The sequence below is a fragment of the Dermacentor variabilis genome, chromosome 4, assembly GCF_050947875.1.
Source record: "Dermacentor variabilis isolate Ectoservices chromosome 4, ASM5094787v1, whole genome shotgun sequence".
Classification (NCBI taxonomy): Eukaryota; Metazoa; Arthropoda; class Arachnida; order Ixodida; family Ixodidae; genus Dermacentor; species Dermacentor variabilis.
The window spans coordinates 24,628,836-24,647,245 of NC_134571.1; the positions used below are offsets into that span (position 1 = coordinate 24,628,836).

The 18,410-nt window shown below is 45.4% G+C and overlaps 3 protein-coding genes across 9 annotated transcripts in view; 1 reads left to right on the forward strand and 2 right to left on the reverse strand.

Moving 5' to 3' along the window:
• Positions 1-6,805, reverse strand: part of LOC142578822 (cGMP-dependent 3',5'-cyclic phosphodiesterase-like) — a 36,804-nt gene extending 29,999 nt beyond the window's left edge. For 2 of the 6 annotated variants that reach the window (XM_075688428.1, XM_075688427.1), the window contains exons 1-6: positions 6,577-6,805; positions 3,453-3,505; positions 3,290-3,364; positions 2,129-2,170; positions 1,975-2,043; positions 576-709 (exon numbers count right to left, since the gene is read on the reverse strand). In XM_075688428.1, the coding sequence (XP_075544543.1) occupies positions 576-709; positions 1,975-2,043; positions 2,129-2,170; positions 3,290-3,364; positions 3,453-3,505; positions 6,577-6,790 (587 nt within the window). In that variant the 5' untranslated portion in view covers positions 6,791-6,805. Of the gene's footprint in view, positions 1-575; positions 710-1,974; positions 2,044-2,128; positions 2,171-3,289; positions 3,365-3,452; positions 3,506-3,595; positions 3,661-3,845; positions 3,861-4,616; positions 4,984-5,016; positions 5,540-6,576 lie in introns of those variants that run through there. The other 4 variants (XM_075688430.1, XM_075688429.1, XM_075688433.1 and 1 more) reach the window with 4 other exon arrangements.
• Positions 1-18,410, reverse strand: part of LOC142578823 (uncharacterized) — a 524,047-nt gene that overhangs the window by 311,891 nt on the left and 193,746 nt on the right. The gene's annotated exons all lie outside the window — the stretch shown is intronic.
• LOC142578827 (GSK3-beta interaction protein) overlaps positions 1-18,410 on the forward strand; it is a 613,414-nt gene that overhangs the window by 72,600 nt on the left and 522,404 nt on the right. The gene's annotated exons all lie outside the window — the stretch shown is intronic.

The window sequence follows — 18,410 nt, forward strand, 5'->3', positions numbered from 1 at the left end:
TTCCTGTGTTCTTTGGTTTCCTGTGTACGTTTTTTTTTTTTGGCTGGTTTTTTTTAATGTTATAATCAAGTTGCGTCTGACACAAAAATGCATTCATTATATCTGGTAGTTGTATTAAGCATATGATGTTACATATATGCTACATGAGGATATCAGTAAGAAACATTTTATATAGAATTTCATATATCCAATACTTCTTTACATTCATGATCGTTGAATCTAAGTTAGATTGTACTGCCTTCAAACACACTTCTAGTCTCACAGTAAAGCATACTCAATGTTAATTCATGATTTCCAATTTGATGCATGCTTGTAATGAAGTAACATTACACATGTAAGATGTCCCGTTTAACTGCTTGCGGAGGCTTCAAAGAGAGCAAAAGAACTGCTTATGCTAAGGATTACAGTAATAGCTGGGAAAGGTGGCAGCTTCAAATGCCAAGGAACTTACAGGTCACAAAGATGGACACATAAGCATAAGACAACCACTAAGAAATGACACGTGGAAAGGGAAGATCAAGTATTGTCTAACGACATACAACCTAGACTCACAGCAGTCTATGAGGAGCACTTACTCCTTGCCATTAGTCTTGTTGACCACACAGGGCAGCATGACCACACGGTCAGTGTACTTTGGGTGCAGCACAGGCACACAGAGCAGCGAGTGTAGCACAGAGCCTATCAAGCGACTAACTTCCTCTCGGTGGTCCTGTACAGCAAAAGCAAAAAGAACCAGAAATGCAGGAATGTTCAACTTCGTAACGAGCTCAAGCAAGCAATATTCTCAGACATGTCAAACCAGATATCGCCCATAGTGCCACACGAAGGTTCCTGCCAACAGTTTTTTTCTCAAGCTGTTACGTCTGCTTTCCTGCAAAGCAGGTCAGCCTCAATGCATCAAGAGCTAACGTGTTTTTGCAAGGTAGATATTATTGTATTATCTATGATGATGCAACTGGCAACTGTAAAGTGCTAGTTTGGCCGGTCAACACAAGTGTTCAACAGTGGTTGAATAAGGGACATCGCTGGAGCCAATGTTTCGACAAGGAAAATGATGAACGCAGTGCGGTCATTGAAACGCTGGCTACAGCAAAATTTCTTGTTCGAACTCTAGCTGTATTGATCACTTCAAGCCTCCATCTTCCAGTGAACTTATGTCTTTAATGGCACTTTTCCTTTCCTTGAATAACTGCCATTATTCCACTAAGAAAGCAAAAAGCAGAAGAAGGCTAGGGGATAAGGCACAGCATTTATGAGAAAACCTAAGCAGAAGTAGAACAAGAAAGGAAGAAGCCCAAGTCCAGTGCAAACATTCTGGCAAGAAAACTTGTGTTTGAGAAGAGAAGTTGTCTTCATCAAAAATACGAAAGTAGCAGCCCAGCTTCAATGTTTCAACCAGAGTACCTATTTTGTCAAGAAAACATAAACCAAGTCTCTCGTCAAAATGTTTACCTTGGATAGAAGCCAGTTTCCTATACCTAGTTCCCCTTAAGGTTACCTTAAAGCATGGAGAAAGGCTTTACATATACAGGGTGTAACTATCATGCACCAAGAATTAAAAATAGGTGAATGGCACGTAGCTGGAAAAAACCAAGGTAATGTTGTTTGCGGTCACTTGGAGATACTCAGATTATTTTTTGCATTCTGCCTAATTACATAACTAATTTTCATTAATGAATCAACTTCTCAAATATTATAATCAGATGAAAAATCTAAAGGAAAAAATTGTAGAGTAACATGAAAAACTCCAGATACAGCTTTCATCTGATGTGTCACAATGAAGGGATTGAATGGTGCAGCATTATGAATAAATTTTTCACTTGTCTGATATTAAAATAATGTGTGCAAACATTAATGCACGTAGACATTAAAATAATGCCAGCTAAAACACTGTCATCACTGATTTATGGTAAGAGACACATAATGTAAGTCTTCAAACATGAGGAGGCACTGTATGATGTCGATTACACATACGTGATGTATGTCATCCAAAGAGATGGGCCGCCGTTCAGACAATGCACAGCTGAAGCTATTGCTTGAGACCTACAAAATATGGCAAAGTAGACACTAATCATTAATTGCTCTATTAGAAGACATAATGACCTTTGGTAATATGCGACGGACTCACCAAAAGCTTGGCTGGCTCTTCTAGCACTCTTTCACCAACTACCTGTAAAGGTGAAGGTTGAGAATTCAGCAATGGCAGTGCACGGCAACAAAAAAATCTTTCGCAAACCTATTCAACTTCAATTCAATAGATGAACTAAAAGGGTCACTTTTATTACAGTGTCTTTTTAGGTATGTATGCAAATTTGAGAACAGCCACTCTCATGAACACACACATTTTTACGAAGTTTTGTGCTAAGTATTACATAAAAAAAAATTTCATTCCTTGAACAGAGAGCTACCTAAATATAGAAAACTCAGCACACAATGCATTAAAAATAACCCTATAACTTGCAGCAAGAAATATAAAGAAAACCAAGGCACCAAAATTCAGTCAAGCAAGCACCACATAAAGCGAAGAGATACTGAAGCCAGGGAAAGCATAGCAGGAATAGGCATTTTTTTAAATATAAAGTGTTAGTTGATATCACAGGATGGCTATATTTATATTTGCCATTGTGGTAATGAAAGTGGATAACTTGGAGTAACTGGAAGCCAATCCTAAAATCTCCCCATGATGAATGTGGTGCTCTAGAAATTGAGCTGCTGCAGTTGCTGTCCCTCCATCTACTCTTTTTGATAGTTCTTTATGTATAGCCTAACCTTGGGAGATTATTACCTGCCCTCACCATCGGCCATGGCAGTGAAGGCAGACAGTCTACTAAAACTGCAGAGGTCACATGGCCGCAGGAGTTCCTTGGTTTTCAAATCAGGCTACTCACCAATAAACATTCGCATGTTATCTAAGGAATCTATCTGGACTGCTGGGGGTCCTCGCTATAAGACATGCGAGAAAAATTTCCAGTTATGTTTTTCCTGGCCACAGTTTCATAGTGTCCCTTTCACAAATTACAGCACATGCATGCATGCAAACAATTCTCTCCATTTTGGAAGCTTAAAGATATCAGGATGAACACAGATGGAAACTTCCAAGAATTTAAACTAAAGTTGGCTGTTATGTCCTAAACCGCGTATTCTGCTTGTTCATAGACTAATTCTACTACCTACACATGGACATTACGCAATGTATTGCACACCTGTCGGCTGTATAAGAGCGCATTTGGGAGTCACTCCTCTTGAATAATATAAGATAAACAAGTTCTGTTCCAAGGGAATGACGTACCTTACATGTCAATTCATCTTGATCATCAGATATCAAAAGAATGAAAGCATTTTCACACTGTGTTGTTCTTTGCAACTGGAATGCCCAAAACAGGAAATTGAAATCAGCACGAGTGGATAAACTCGGATCACTGCTTTAAAAGTTTGTGTACGATGATACTTACATATTCAATGACTTTGACGTGAATTTCTGAGGTTAGAGGGTCATATAAGCTAGCTGACAAAGAAACAGGAAAGAGATGGCCCATTGCAGTGCAGTTTTTCACAAAGAAGCAGTAACTACTGATTACTACAGTAGACAACATACCACACAACTGAATTAACCCCTGGGGATCCGACTGCATTCCTTTGAATGTCGGCCACCGCTGTTTTCTAAAAAGAAGCAGCAGATTCAGCTGTTAAGTCTAAATGTTTCACACACAAATGACAACAAATGCAGGATGAATGGCAATGGCCGATTGCAAAAAGTGATGCAAGACAGAGGCAAGATGATGCTGTTAAGGGCATCACACATAATGGACAAGAAGAATGGAGCAATTCCATTTGCAAAATCTTACTTTTTTCGCAGAATTCTAGCATTTGAAGAAGCCACACGGAAAGGCAGCCACGCAAAGAAAAAAAAGAGAAATTGGAGGAGAAATTGTGGGTGTTAAGGACTCCAAATCCACATACGTGTGCACTGGAGAAACAGCACGCACACAACAGCGAGTCAGGCGACACACATGCCAGGCTCACAAGACATGGGCGCAAACGTGAAACTGACAAAGACGCGTGGTTATGCGTTAGCGGCGCTATTGACGGTGCGTGTAAGCCCGTGGAAGCAAGCTGCACAAGGTCATGCTAGCGCGAGCGCCGTCAAAGCGTTCTTAAAAGCACATGCTACAGATCACGATCAGCAGATAGTACTATTGAGTATTTCGGGTTAGAAAATCACGATGCGAATAGAGCGTGGACGTAACATACGTTTTGTGTGTTCGGGTGTGTAAGTGCCGATTTCAACACGACGATGCGAGACCTCTAAACGAGCAGTTTCATGCAAAGAAAGTGACATATATGCCAAGGTAGACGGCAACGCGTTGTGCAAAATTGTCGATACGAATCCACATCACAATGTAAGCGAGTTCGGCGCGACTACGTTTGGGAATGGGAAGTGCGCCGCACGTGTAAGCCTTGATGTCGTAACACGACGTGTAACGTCACTTTCACGTAACGCCGGCTTGCTGACACGCACACACAACGTAAGTTAACCGTGACAAAGAAACCAAAGAAAAACGCGAGTAGGACAAGCGTGCAACGACTCAGTGACTGTTGATACTAAACTAACTTACCCAAATATGGAGCCCATTTAACTGCAATTGTTTATTGGACAGCATCACTTTGGAAGAGAAACGAATCGGCAATAAGGTGAGCGCCTGGACGACACAAATAAATGCTGGGGTTTCTGCTCCTACGTCTCGCGGAACATCATGTGCTCCCAGCAAACACCCGTCAGCGCACAAGAAACCTGTTTACCAGCAGTAATGATTATCCCGTTAACTATGCTGAACAGTCAGCGTATTATCGTGTCTGTTGCAAGATCATCTGAGTGTCGTTAGTTTAATGAACCAATATGCGCTGCGAGCCGACTAGGCTTAAGTGAACATCGGACAACCACACACGCATGTGGCCGCTCATCTTAGGGACCTTAGCAAAACTAATTCAGTGGGATCACGATGTGTTCGCTTTTACCGAATACGATGAACTCATGATGGACGGCACTAGCCACACAGCACAGCAACCACAACACGCGACACTCTGCTTCGGTGCCAGCCGTAGCAGAATACTTTACGAAGGGGGGAGGGACTATTGAAAAATTGATTTCATTCGCAACCGCTAGGAGCGCTTTCAGGTTCTGGTTTCGGTTTGTTCACAGATGAGTCAGCTTCGTGAGCGAAGTCATGTAAAATATGAGTTTCCGCAATTAGATCATGCAAAAGTAGTTGTAAAACTGAGGGTTGTTTTGTGTTTAAGAACCACAGCAAAAAATATATGCTCACTGTTGAACGTGCTTACTTTAGTGAGAGGCAATTCGATCGGAGTCAGTTATCATATCAGTTCCGAAGAAACGATGTCGCTCAACGTTTGAAAATGCTTTCTGCGGAATGCGCGAAACCGATGAAAGTGATGTCGAAGTAGTACGAGCGCCGGAAAGGATGCGGCACAGCCAGTCAGCAGCCAACGCGGCAGACAAGGTTTTGACCTCCTTTCCCTCTTCTACAAGACGAAAAAAAAAAAACGAAATCTAAAACGAAACAAAAACCGCGCGCCCGCCACCAACTGCGCGCTTCACTTTCCGAAGTAGGCGAACTGAAATTGCAGGGTTGTGCGCGCGGCACAGCGGCTTCCTTTTTAGCAGCCTGCGACCTGTCGGCCTATGGTGTGACCGTGTGACGTCACTGTCAAGGACAGAAAACCCCAGGCAGGCAGCTATTGAACTTGTGCCAGGCGCCAGAGAGAGAGGTGTTTTTCCGAGCAGATAGGCGCGCGGCCTGCGCGCGATCTTGCCGACAAAATCGCACGCGCGTACAGAGAGTCATTTCGTGGCGGGGCGTGCGCGGCGGAAGCGCGCCGGGGTGTCCCCGTCGCCTGACCGCCTGTGCGACTCCACGAAAAATAATGGTCACAATAATGGGGCGCGCAGCTGCGCGGCGCGGATGAGAGGATGATGCGCATTTCGAAACAGGCGGCGCGTGCCCTAGATAAGCGAAACGGTTTTCTCTAGACCGGCGCCTGAGCATATGATGCGTAGAACTCAAGAAAGCTCGACTATGCTCGGTGTGCTAGCGTTCCGAGAAGCGAATTGACAGCGAAAAGCACTCCTTTGCCGCTGTTTCTAGACACAGCGAACCTCGAAAATGAAGCCATCTGTAGTCCAGTTCCATGCACCGCGGGAAAGGGCGTTAAGAAGAAAACCAAAGAACTGCTTCTACTTTCAACTTCATCGCGTAAAAACGTGAGTGTTCCTTGATTTAACTCGAATTTATTGATTTAGGTCTCCAATACTTTGAAGGAAGAATGCGCAGAACCAGTATATGACACGTCTGAGAAACAGTCAGGCGCAAGGGAAAGAAAAGCTTGCGGACGAATGAAAGTTATAGACACAGCAGAAGCGTGTTAGCCACGCAGAACGAGTTTTAACACGCAGTGAAAGCCATCTGCAGAGCTGACATGCGAGGTGACACGAATGAGGAGAAAAGAGAAAAAAACGAAACGAGAGATGCGTGCCGGATGCGGCCGCGCGAAACTCACAAATAACGGTAGAAAGCCCGGCAGTGGATCTGCTGCTTTGTTGAGTATCCCATGTTGCCTGAATGAAACGCACTTCAACTCTGACTCGCCAGGCGGCAGGGACGATAGTTTTATTTTTTACTCCAGGCGCGCGTGACGGGCGCCGTATGGAGGAGGGCTCTGCGCGCTCTCTCTCTCTATCCTCCCTGAGGAGGAGGACTTGCCGCTCTGCCATTTGCCGGCCGCGCTGCTCCAACCGCGTCTCGACGACCTGAACGCAAACAAAAGAACACAAAGAGAGCAACGGAAGCGTGCCAGTGCCGGCGTCGTCTCGTCGGCGTGACAAAGCCCGGCGGGATAGCCCGTCCTGTTTCCTGCCCGTGCCGTACGATGGCGCCACAGTTGGTTGGGCTCTTTCGTAAACGCGTTCGCGCTCGCTGCCGGTGTTATCAGAGATAGACATCAACGCACTGGAGAATTCGTCATTCAGCGTGTACATATCTGTGGCCAGGGATTCCGGAACCGATCCAGGCAGGAGGAGGAGGAGGAGGAGAGGGGGAGGGCAGCAATATATACGTTTACTGATATTCTCAGCTTTTCCGCAGTACGCTAATGTCTCCTTTTTCTGTAAAGCCCCGCTTTCAGGCGACGCCTTGAAGAGCCTCTAGAATTATCAAATATTTTCTTTCTTATGATTTCCTCATTGACGTTTCACAAGCTGTGTGGTTGGGTGGCTATACATAGCTGGATGTTTTCCGTTGCTTTTACGCAGTAAATGTTTCAATGATGATACGCAGTTGTAGGACATCGTGAGGCCACATTGTTATCGGGCAAGGAAAACCACCGGCGTGAAGCTTGCGGTGCTGACGCTACAATGGAAACCTTGTTAGCTGCGGAAACCTTATTAGCTTGCAGTGCACTGTTGCAGTTTTTAGATAAACTACTTCCGTGTCTTATAAATGCTTATAAAGGACAAAAGAAGGTACGGAACTCACGCTCCTGTTCTCATTCTGTTCCACGTAGTTTTAATGGTGAGACATATGCAAACTCACTACGGCGAGATTATCATCATCATCGTCGTCGTCGTCGTTGCTGTCATTATTATTATTATTATTATTATTATTATTATTATTATTATTATTATTATTATTATTATTATTATTATTATGGAAACATACAAGCACACAAAGGAAACAGGGAGGGAGCAAGCTGACATCTGCCACCTAAGAAGGGCACAACGCCTGCCTGCCCTTTCGGAAGGAGGGAGTCAGAAGAGGAGGAGAAAAGGAGGAGAAGAAGACAATAAACAAAGGAGTAAACGAATGCTCCACGCAGTTTTAAGGGTCACATATATGCATACTCACTACGGTGAGATGCAGTGGCAGCGATAGTCCATGGATTATTATTATTGTTATTATTTTATTATGATTATTATTATATTATTATTTATAATGCTTATTTCATGATCTCGATAGGTTTCACAACTCGCTGTCATCGTTCTTTTCCGAGCTTTACGTTGTTATGTCATAGTTTCACAATTGTTCATCTGCCCTTCTCCTCCCCCTTTTTTGTATGTACCTTGCGCTTTGTTGTATGCACACTCTTTTCAAACTTGCTATATTTATTCATTGTTTTCTTATAAATATTCCCATGCAGTTCCTTGTTTGTTTGTTAACGTATGCGTGCGCCAGCACTCAGACCTTAGGGTTGTTCCTAGGCACGGTATACAGATGATTTATTTATTTATTTATTTATTTAGCACAAGTTCGTTCTACTGCTACATAGTACTCATTCCTCTGTGTGTCGGCAAAACACACTATATAGAGCGTGCGTCTCCACCGCTATGCATTGCGCTTTGTGGTTTAAAGCGGCATAATTGATGCCATGGGCGCTCGGTTTATTCGTATGCTCTGCTTTGTTTTCCAGCTGCGCACAGTTCAGCAGGCTCTACAACGACAGAAACATTCGTGAGCAGTAACGTCCGACGGGGACTCGCGGATGTGTGGCCGCGCCCGCTCTTGAATGCTTGCTGTCCCCCTTTCCACTGAGGACCGTTCTCCAACTTTAAAGCCTCTTCCGCGGACCCGAACTTAATTTGCAAACAACAAAGCCGGCTTGAATAGACCGTGGAGGTCGCACTTGGGGTGGGAGCAGAGCTGTGGCAGTGCTGGAGGCAGCGCTTTCGGGTAACCTGGTTAGGTTACCCGATATATGAAAGGTTACGACGGACGCGGCGAGCGCGAGAAAGAGACAGCATGAGCTGACAAGGGGAAAGGAAGAGGGGTGCGCTCCGGGACAGATCCGGGGTAGGCCGAGAATGCGGGGCGAGCCCCACGGAAATGATGCACCCTGCGTTGTTTGTCTGGGAAGCGGTCCAAACTCACGGCTTCGCTCCCTAGTGGAGCTTGAAAGGTGTACCACTGAGCGAACGAGCGTGCCTGCGTGCGTGCGCGAGCGTGTATGTGTGTGTTTGTGTTGTGTATGCGAAGGACGCAGAAGCACGTGCAGAGAAAATAACCGTCTCTGCATCGAAGAAGCCTTGGGCTCAGCGTGCGCTCAAAACAGGCGGCGTTTGAAGAAGACAAATGGAGAGAAAGAAGATACGAGAAGAAAGGTGAGAGGGGGAGGGTGCGGCATAAAGAAGAGAGAGCGGCGGCGGCATTACGACATGTGCACGCGATTTCGTCAGCCGGAAGGCCGGCGCCACTTCTTCTTCGAGCCAAGAAAGGGGAAGGAGAGGGGACGCACACCCTGTCCTATATGACCCTCGCTGGTCGCTCTGTTCTCGCGTCTGTAGACGTTTGCTTTTCACTAACATTCTCATTTTCTCGCCACTTCTTTTCCTTGAAACTGTTTCGTTACATCGTTGCTGACTCTATACCTTCTCGTAATTTTCTGAGCCCTGCGAGTAAGTGTTACTCTGTACGGTAACGCGCCTTCCTAAACGCGGTTCCTGTTGCTGCTTTAGTTTCTTTCTATCATCATCATCATCATCATCATCATCATCATCATCATCATCATCATCGTCGCCGTCGTCGTACTATTTTATGCCCGCTGCAGGACGAAAGTTTCTTTCTCCCGGAGATCCCGAATGACCCTTCTCTTGCGTCAGCTATACACCACCCTATGCCAGCAAGTTTCCCTAATTTAATCACACCACGTAGTTCTCTACCATCCTCGACTTCGCTTCCCTTCTCTTGGCACCTATTCTGCAACTCTAATAAACCACCGGTTATCTGCCCTATCACACCACGTAGTTCTCTACCATCCTCGACTTCGCTTCCCTTCTCTTGGCACCTATTCTGCAACTCTAATAAACCACCGGTTATCTGCCCTACGCATCACATGTCCGGCTAAGTTACGTTTATTCTTAATGTCAACTAGAATATCGACTGCTCCAGTTTGCTGCCTAACCCACACCGCGGTCTTCCTGTTTTTTAACGTTACGCCTATCATTTACCGCTCCATTGCTCTTTGCGGGCTCCTCAACAAGTTTCTTTGTTAACCTCTAAGTTTCTGCCCCGTTTGTTAATACCGGTACATTGCAATGATTGTTCACTTTCTTTTCAAGTATAGCTAGCAAGCTAGGGCTCATAACATGGTTGGGAACGTCAGCCGTATGGGCGCTCCAACACATTTTTATTGTTCTGTGTATTTACTTCTCCTGACCCAAGTCCCCAGAATTCTCTGGCACAGATTCTAGAGGTCATATTTCAGTCCCAATTTATCGTTAATTTTCTAGGCTATGAACATTACCTTACCACTTCTTCATATTAATCTTCAAACCTATTCGTAGACGCTGTCGTCTAAGGTCCTCAATCTTTATTTATTTTTTGCAAGTCATCTCCAGCATTGGTGAACGCAGCAATCTCATTTGCAAACTGCAGGTTGTTGAGACGTTCCTAATCGATCCCCGTACCTAATCCCTCCCAGTCTAACACCCTAAATACGTACATCTTCCCAGAATGCAGTTGACAGCATAGGAGAGCCTGTGCCTCCTTGCCTGACCGTTTCTTAAACGGTAAACGGTTCTTCTTATCTTCCCCCTAACACTCGCTTCGGATTTCATTGCACATATTCGCTGCAACTTCTACTTAACTTGTCACTGCTGCGATGCTCTTCCAGATTGTTCAATTAAGCCGTATACCCTGATTCTGTGCGCCGTTCCTCCCACCCGTGTCGACCTCTTTGTTTGAGCCTTCCTTCGCATCGCAGCGCGCGACCTTCGCTTCGCTGCGGATGCATTGTTCCGCAGTTCCCGCGCATCGCGCGCGCGCGGCAGTGGGCGCCTTCGAGGCGGTTGCCTTGGCACAAAGCGAACAGCTCGGCGACGACGCCGTCCGCCCTGCAGGTGTGCGCCTCAGTGGAGGGCTTGAAAACACGAGTTGCGACACCACTGTTCCGTCATCTACGCAACCTGTTCCGAAATGCCGCATTTAGAATGGAAATATGCACAGTGGCAAAGCTGCCCGTGGAAAATAAACTAGAGCGTGCTCGAGAAAAAAAAAAAAAGAAGAAAAGCCTGCGTTGGCGTGAGTTTCTATTTTTCCCTCTGGAATTGCCAGAAAATACGAACGCGAGATTAGCTAGAGAAACATAAGGCATTGTACTGGTATATAACAAAAATTGACTCGGTAGCGTATGAAGTGTCGCTGGTTAGTAAATGTACGTCACAGAGGAGCCTGCGGTGGCCCGAAAAAGAATCGAGCGGTTGCAACCAGCTGTGTGATGCTAATGTGCGTCACATTGTCCCACATAATGGCTTCACTTGTTAGTTTCTGTTACAGGAGAAGTGACGCTTACGTAGGCTGTGCGCAGTAATACGAGAGTGAACAGTTGTGCACATTTAGAATGCTTTCTTCGGCTAGCATACAAAAGGAGGTATGTGTTTCGGTACCACATATACGGGGGTGATTCAAATAGGCCGTCCGCGCGATGACGTTCTAGGGGCAACCTCGGGACACTTTGAGTGAACCACACTAAAAGAGCACAACGTGCGATTGTAATGTTTCCCAACAGTTTAAGTATGTCCCGTGAAAGCTCTGGCATTGCTGCACAAACTAACCATGAAACGCCTCTGCATTGAAGAAAACAGTCAGCAGGCGACAAGAAACAGAAAACAGCGATATGAAAGAAGTCAACATATTAATATGATGGGCTTCAACCATATTTTCTTTTGAGGAAACATTATCAATGCTAATTCATGATGATAATAACTTAAGACAAATTATGTAAGAAGTAAAACTGCAAGAAGCGAGTGCTTCGCTAAATTTTCCTTTGCTCCACTGCGGCAACTGCAGGCAAACTGGCACGCGACTCAGAAACAGCGTTTGGCGAACTACGTTCTCTTTAAATTTTCCCTACTGACTCAGATGCGTAGCAGTGATGACGTAACTTCTGTGAGAGCTAATGCCAGTAAGTTCGTCGTAGAGCTAGTCGTAAAATATTTCCAAGCTGGTAATGATGACGTTAAGTTGCTTTTACTTGAATAAACACATATTCACACAACCATTTGGCCAAATATTTCTAAGTTAGTTCGGTGAGGCATTAGATGTATACAATACCGGTCATGACAGCTTTGGGAACGCGAAGCCAGAAGAAACATAGCATGTCACTCCTTGGTTCAGTCCAGGATAAATGTCGTTCCTGACGGACGCAGCGCCTAGGATGTCAGCCGTCCGAAAACATGCTTTTATTGCATGGCAAGTGACTAGGCAGCAGCCTGACTGTCGGCCTTCAAACTAAGGCTCAAATCAAAGGTTCCACAGCCAAGGTAACTACAGCTGTTTATATCAAGGTTTATATCAAGAGGTGTTTATATCAAGAAGAGTGGCGGCTCATAAGACCGTCAGAAGAAAGCTCTGCGCGGGGCTATCACAGTCGCGCGACTAATGTAGCACATATAATTAATAATAAACAGCAACCAGAAAACATCGGTGCACTAATGTCCGCGAGGATGCTTTCTCGAGAGTTCTCGAAAGACTCGATCATTTCTCGCAGCGACACTAGATTAGTACAGTGATCGCACGCGCTATCAGGCATCATCGTCTTCATCGTCATCTTCTGCCAGCCACTGTATAACTAAGGCCTCACTAAAACAAAAATTAACCCCTTATGTAATGCCCCTTCTGTTAGGAGTTATTAAGGTAATAAAATTAACTGAAATAATGCCTAACTAAAAGACCAAACTAAAATACCCTTCCCCCCTCTCCATCAACCAGACTGCGGATTGACCGCTTCAGCAGACGCTCTACTGATGGCGAATTCTTGTGTAGAAGGCAGGATGGTGATGTCATTTCCTACATGTCCTAAATAGACTGGCTGTTTGGGCGATCACCGGCGATCCTCGCCTTTTTCCGTTTACCAAAGGCCCAAACATTAACCACGCTATATAACCACCTGATATCGCACCTTCAAGAATCTAGAAGCACATTCTGTGGTTCCGTGCGACTAACACGACGGGTCTCGCGGCCTCGGGCCAGGTGGGAGACAAGCGCAGCGACAGAAACGTTTGCTTTAATGGTTTTCATTTTTCGGAAACTTGCAACCGATTCCACGGGCGCAACCTGCTATAGTGGATTTTGCTCATCTTTAAAATAACGTACAGGTGCACGCAAAGGTAACATAAACGCAAACCGCAATCGGGCATCAGTTGACGAAACAATCGCCATCAATTGTATGCTATACGGCGTAGTCAAACGCCCGACGAAGGGGTTCGGTGAGAAATATCGACATCTTTGCAAACTGTTGCAAACATGTGTACGACAAAATCGAAGACGATGAGGGAGTCGTATACATCATTATTGCACACGAGAACAGACAAATGTTGACCAAAACGTTTGCTTTACTAAAACAATAAAAATGCTCGTTGGAGACGCATTCGCAACGAATTTAAGTATGGCATATGCATCGGGAAAAAAAATAAGGATTCACTTCGACATGAGATTTTATAACATCGTTGACTTCTATTTGCAAGCATTTAGGCTCGTCAGGAATCTCACTTGTAGGTAAATTAAAAGTTCTGTTATACTTTTGTTTTAGAGATAGCCGGGCCTGTCGTCATTTATTCTTTTTTTCTTCTCTTTTCCCAACTTTGCGTCTTTCGCTAGAGTACATGGTCGTGGTTGCTGCGCGTGTGACTGTGCGAACAAGTGACAAAAATGAAAAAAAGAAGAGAGAAAAGCATAAACGCTGCCATCTGCACCCTTGCTTTCTTTAAGCACGTTATCACTGGGATTTGCGAAGCGAACAGGGCAAGCATTCACAGTGCCAGAAGGTTTCGGAATGCTCTTCTTTAAGTTGAATAACATTTGGTGTACTTTCTATGAGAAGGCCCACAACAATTTTCAGGTTTTTTTTCTTTCTTTCTTTCTTTTTTTCACTGGCCAGAGTACTTACACCATACTTTGCCCGTTTTCTCAGTAATATCTAGAGTGTTCTTGGCGAGCATGTTGTGCTGTGTTTCCGAGTTACAGATTTTCTAGAATATATATATATATATATATATATATATATATATATATATATATATATATATATATATATATATATATATATATATATATATATATATATATATATATATATTCAGTCTATTTTACCTGCTTCATATATGTCGTCATCGCAACTGTGGCGATTACGCACCATCGTGACGTCATCAACACAACCTTCGACAATATATCCACGGGCCACAAATAGCGGCCGCTGACAAGGTAATTAACAGAATGTCAAGTGGTTCCCTGCGCTCTCTTGATCACTGCGCTCTGCCATTTTAACCAACACCGTTATGCTCTCCTTACCATTTTAACGCTCGCTTTTACAACCTTACAGACTACGCCTCCTGCCCTCATTGCATTTACATTTAGGTGTGACCTTTTCTTAACTTTCTGTTTAGCTTATAGCTATCGGTACTACCATGCACCTCTTGCACACACGGTGTATTACTACGCTACGAAATTAGATATCTTCTTCTGCAGTTTAAAGCGCGTTTGCCAAGCTAGCCTGGGTTATAGAGTACGCGTCGGCCCTCAAGTCCTGTGCGCGGAAATAAATGAAAATGCTAGTTGAAGGCGGGAATACAGCTCAGTATTGTTGTGTACATCGCATGCAATACAGATGTGATGCGCAACCCCCAGCGAGACAGCCGGCGAAGCTATACGTACACAGCGCTTACGCTGGCCGCTGCACTGACAGCGCATTGACGCGTGAAAAGACAGACATTGTGTTTCCGTGCGAACCGAGTGCAAGAAAGGCTCACGGATTTATAGAAAAACATGTTCGCCTCGTCTAAGAAGACAGCAGCTCGTGTTAAAAAAGGTCGGTTCATCGAACCGGGACCTTTCAACGCGCACGAATAGTGGAAGCTTGAGACTTACCATAGAAAGGAAAAACAGACGAGGAGCATGTCCCTCCTAGGCAGTTATCGCGGGGAGTGTTTACCCACGGCTGCTTCTGCAACGGAAGGAAAAAAAAAGTGTGTCATGGCGCATTCAACGTTAGGAGCGGACGCACACCTGTCGTGACTCGGCGTTGCAACCGGTTCAAGGATAGTCTTATCATCACGTGTGATTTGATTTTTTTAAAAGAAAAAGAGCAGAGAGAAACAAAGGACTTAAAAAGAAAGGCGAGGTGAAAGAGGGATGCAGAAGGGGGTTAGGGGGGGGGGGTGCGAGAGGTGAATAGGAAGCACGTTAAAATTACGAGCTCGGTGGCCCACCCATACAGAATCACGAACTATCGATTTTGTTGTCTGTTTCACCGGAGGAGTGACAAGCCGGAGCCGGATTGGAATGTGTTGAAGATTAGATAGATAGATAGATAGATAGATAGATAGATAGATAGATAGATAGATAGATAGATAGATAGATAGATAGATAGATAGATAGATAGATAGATAGATAGATAGATAGATAGATAGATAGATAGATAGATAGATAGATTATAAATCTTGAGAAGCTAAAGAATTTTGCTGTAGCGCGAGTTTCGAGATATCCCCATCCAAAATGTGCAGTGAAATCGATTACGCTTTACTTTGCTTCGTCCCGCTGAACCCGAGGCAAGCTATTTGGAAAAATGAGAAGTGGAACGGCGGAACGGACTTATTAGTGCACTCCACTTATTAGCATGGAGAAATAGAGTGCGTGTTTCAGTGCAGTCATCATACCGAGCTATACACTTAAGACATCCGCAAAGCGCAACTATCCCAGCGTGTAATTTGCAGCTACGCTCTGCCGGCGCCTTTCTGTAGCAGGACGCGCCAGAATAGTGGTAGGATGTGTATTTTATTATATATTAAAGAGCTCATCTCTAGTTCGCCTAATCCAAATGAGAATGCGCTTTTGGCAAAGTGCCTCGTTCCCGAAATGAGCCTCTTGCACTTTAAGAAGCAGCAGCTCGACAAATGATGACTCAAGATGTTATCTACTAGACTGAACAAAAAATGAACTCAGGGACCGAGACGTACGGTTAGAACAAGTAAAAACCAAGTGAATAAGGCTCGGACAAATGAAACGAAATAATAACACCACTAGCACAACGGCGACGCCTGTTTTGAGATGAGTTACAAAAAATTCAGATAACAAGAAGATGCCTGCTAATGTTGTGTAGCTAACAAGCAGGAAAGTGGCACAGTTTTATACGATCTGCTCGCGCAGTTTTAAAGCGAACTGATATATATTCGGCTCCTTCGCTCGTTTTCATGGCGGTTGGGCTTACACCGCCGATACAAAGACGCCGATACAAAAGGACACGCGCTCTGGCGTTGTTATGTAAGTCGAACACAAATCGTTGTATGCGACTTCTGTTGAGTTTCTATGTAGTTTTTGTTGACCTTGCTCGACTATCCGTTGAGACGCAATTGAATGTCGTGTATTAGTTTTGTTCTGAACAGTTTTATCGATTCAGAATGTATGCTCATGTAATATCACGGGCTTGTCTATGAAAGCGCCTGTACTTAACAGAATGTAAATATTTGAACTGCATACAAAAGATATTGTCCAAGTGTTTTTAGCTGAACGCAGTTTGGTCGTCTCCATTAGCCCCCCACCCCCGACCCCCCACCCTCCATTTTGTAGCAGGTGCAATCGAAATAAGCTCGAAACGCAACGGTTTGTTTTTGTTCCCGCGCCTCGACTAATGAAAGTTTCGCTTGCGAAAACACGTGTCGCGTCTACGCAGCCTACCACGAAGCGCACAAAGGGCTTGCTCTTGACGAGACCAAAACGTAACCGTTCATCTCTTTCCGGCGCCTCTCGATTCAGCGGCGCTCTGCGGAAAGCTCCAGCGCCTGCTTGTTTCGAGCATACGGCGCCACACGGATAAGTAAGACCTGACGACGTTTTACGAGTTTTTACGAGTCTGCAGCACCACCCAACAGTTTTGCTCGCGTCTTTTCAAACGAGCATGCCAGGCCGGCCACTAAGTAAACAAAACAGAAAGCAAACGCGGTCCTTTGAACACGGTTAATGCAGGCACACGTGAGCAATAACGTCGAGTGGCTATTCAATGGCCCGCGGGCATAGGTGGAGCTTTGGTAGCCCATCACCTTCCCCGCTTTTTCCAAACTCGAGAGTGTACAATGCGCACGCGAATTGCCGTCTGCTGCTGCTGCTGCTGCCAGCGCCATCGCTTCCGTGCAGCAGGTGGTGTTGACGCTGTTGACGAAGGGTCGCGCCTGCTGCGCCATTGTTGTGATCGCAAGCATCGCGCGTCGACATCGGGCTCAGCGCCTCGTTACGAGCGGCGCCGGGGAGGCCCTGTCCCCGAGCGCAGTGTTTATGCGTGGAATATTTCCTTTCTCATCTCTGTCTCTCTCGTTTCTTTTTTACTTGCATTGCTCGTGAAAGCCGTCGAAAGGGCCGCGGCCTGTGCGCGCCATATGTGCTGGATTAGCATAGAAGTGCGCTCGTAGGTTCTCCTGCGGTAGACAAGCAATCATGCCATAAAGAGAAGAACGCGCCTGTCGCAACTGCTTTGCACTGCATAGCGCCCGATGAAGATATAGATTAAAGCCAAGCGGTTCGCGGCCCCTGTGCGGACGATGACATCGATGGTTTTTATATCTGGGGGCGATGTTGATGTTGCCGTTATTGCTTCGGTCGAGCGTCGGGGGAGGGGGGGGGGGGTGTTAGGGCTTTAAGGACTTGCGGAAGGGGTCGCTGCCCCTGTTTTCTGACATTGGCGGATACATCTCGAGCTCAAGTTTGCCTAATTCCTGCTCCGAAAAAGTGGGGATAACTTAATGATGAAGCTGAAACGAATATCGCTTCGCGAGCGACGTCCACTACAGTGCTCTCTGTCCATTCGTCACTGTCATCCCATTTCTCCCGATTCGCTTCAACGGCGCTACACCGCAGTGTACAACTCGTGCGCACACGGTCATGTATTTGTGCGTGTGCGTGTATTTGCATGTCCGAGCATGTGTGCTTCCGCTGTTTTCTGAGCAGCTGCGGCCGCCTGCGGTGGCAATCAAGAGCCGTGTTGGAGGCACGCGCCGTCTCGTGGCGTGTTCCGGTTCCGCAATTTGCTTGTACTCAAACGCTCTCTCACCAATGCCGAGTTTTTTCTGCATGTAAGGCTGCTATCACCGTGAAGCTATACGTCGAGCGTGCGGAGCATGTGGCAATCAGTCAGTCATGGTTGCATATATGTATATACGTGGCTACGTATAACTCTTTTATGCAGAATCTGCGAACAAATGTGTCATATGAATTTTTATCCGTGTACGCGCTGGGGGTTCTATCACTGGGTTTGGTTTTCTCAACAACGTAATTTCACGCGTTTATCCCTTGAATGAATGAATTCTGGGGTTTTGCGTGCGAAAACCACGACTTGATAATGAGGCATGCCGAATTGGG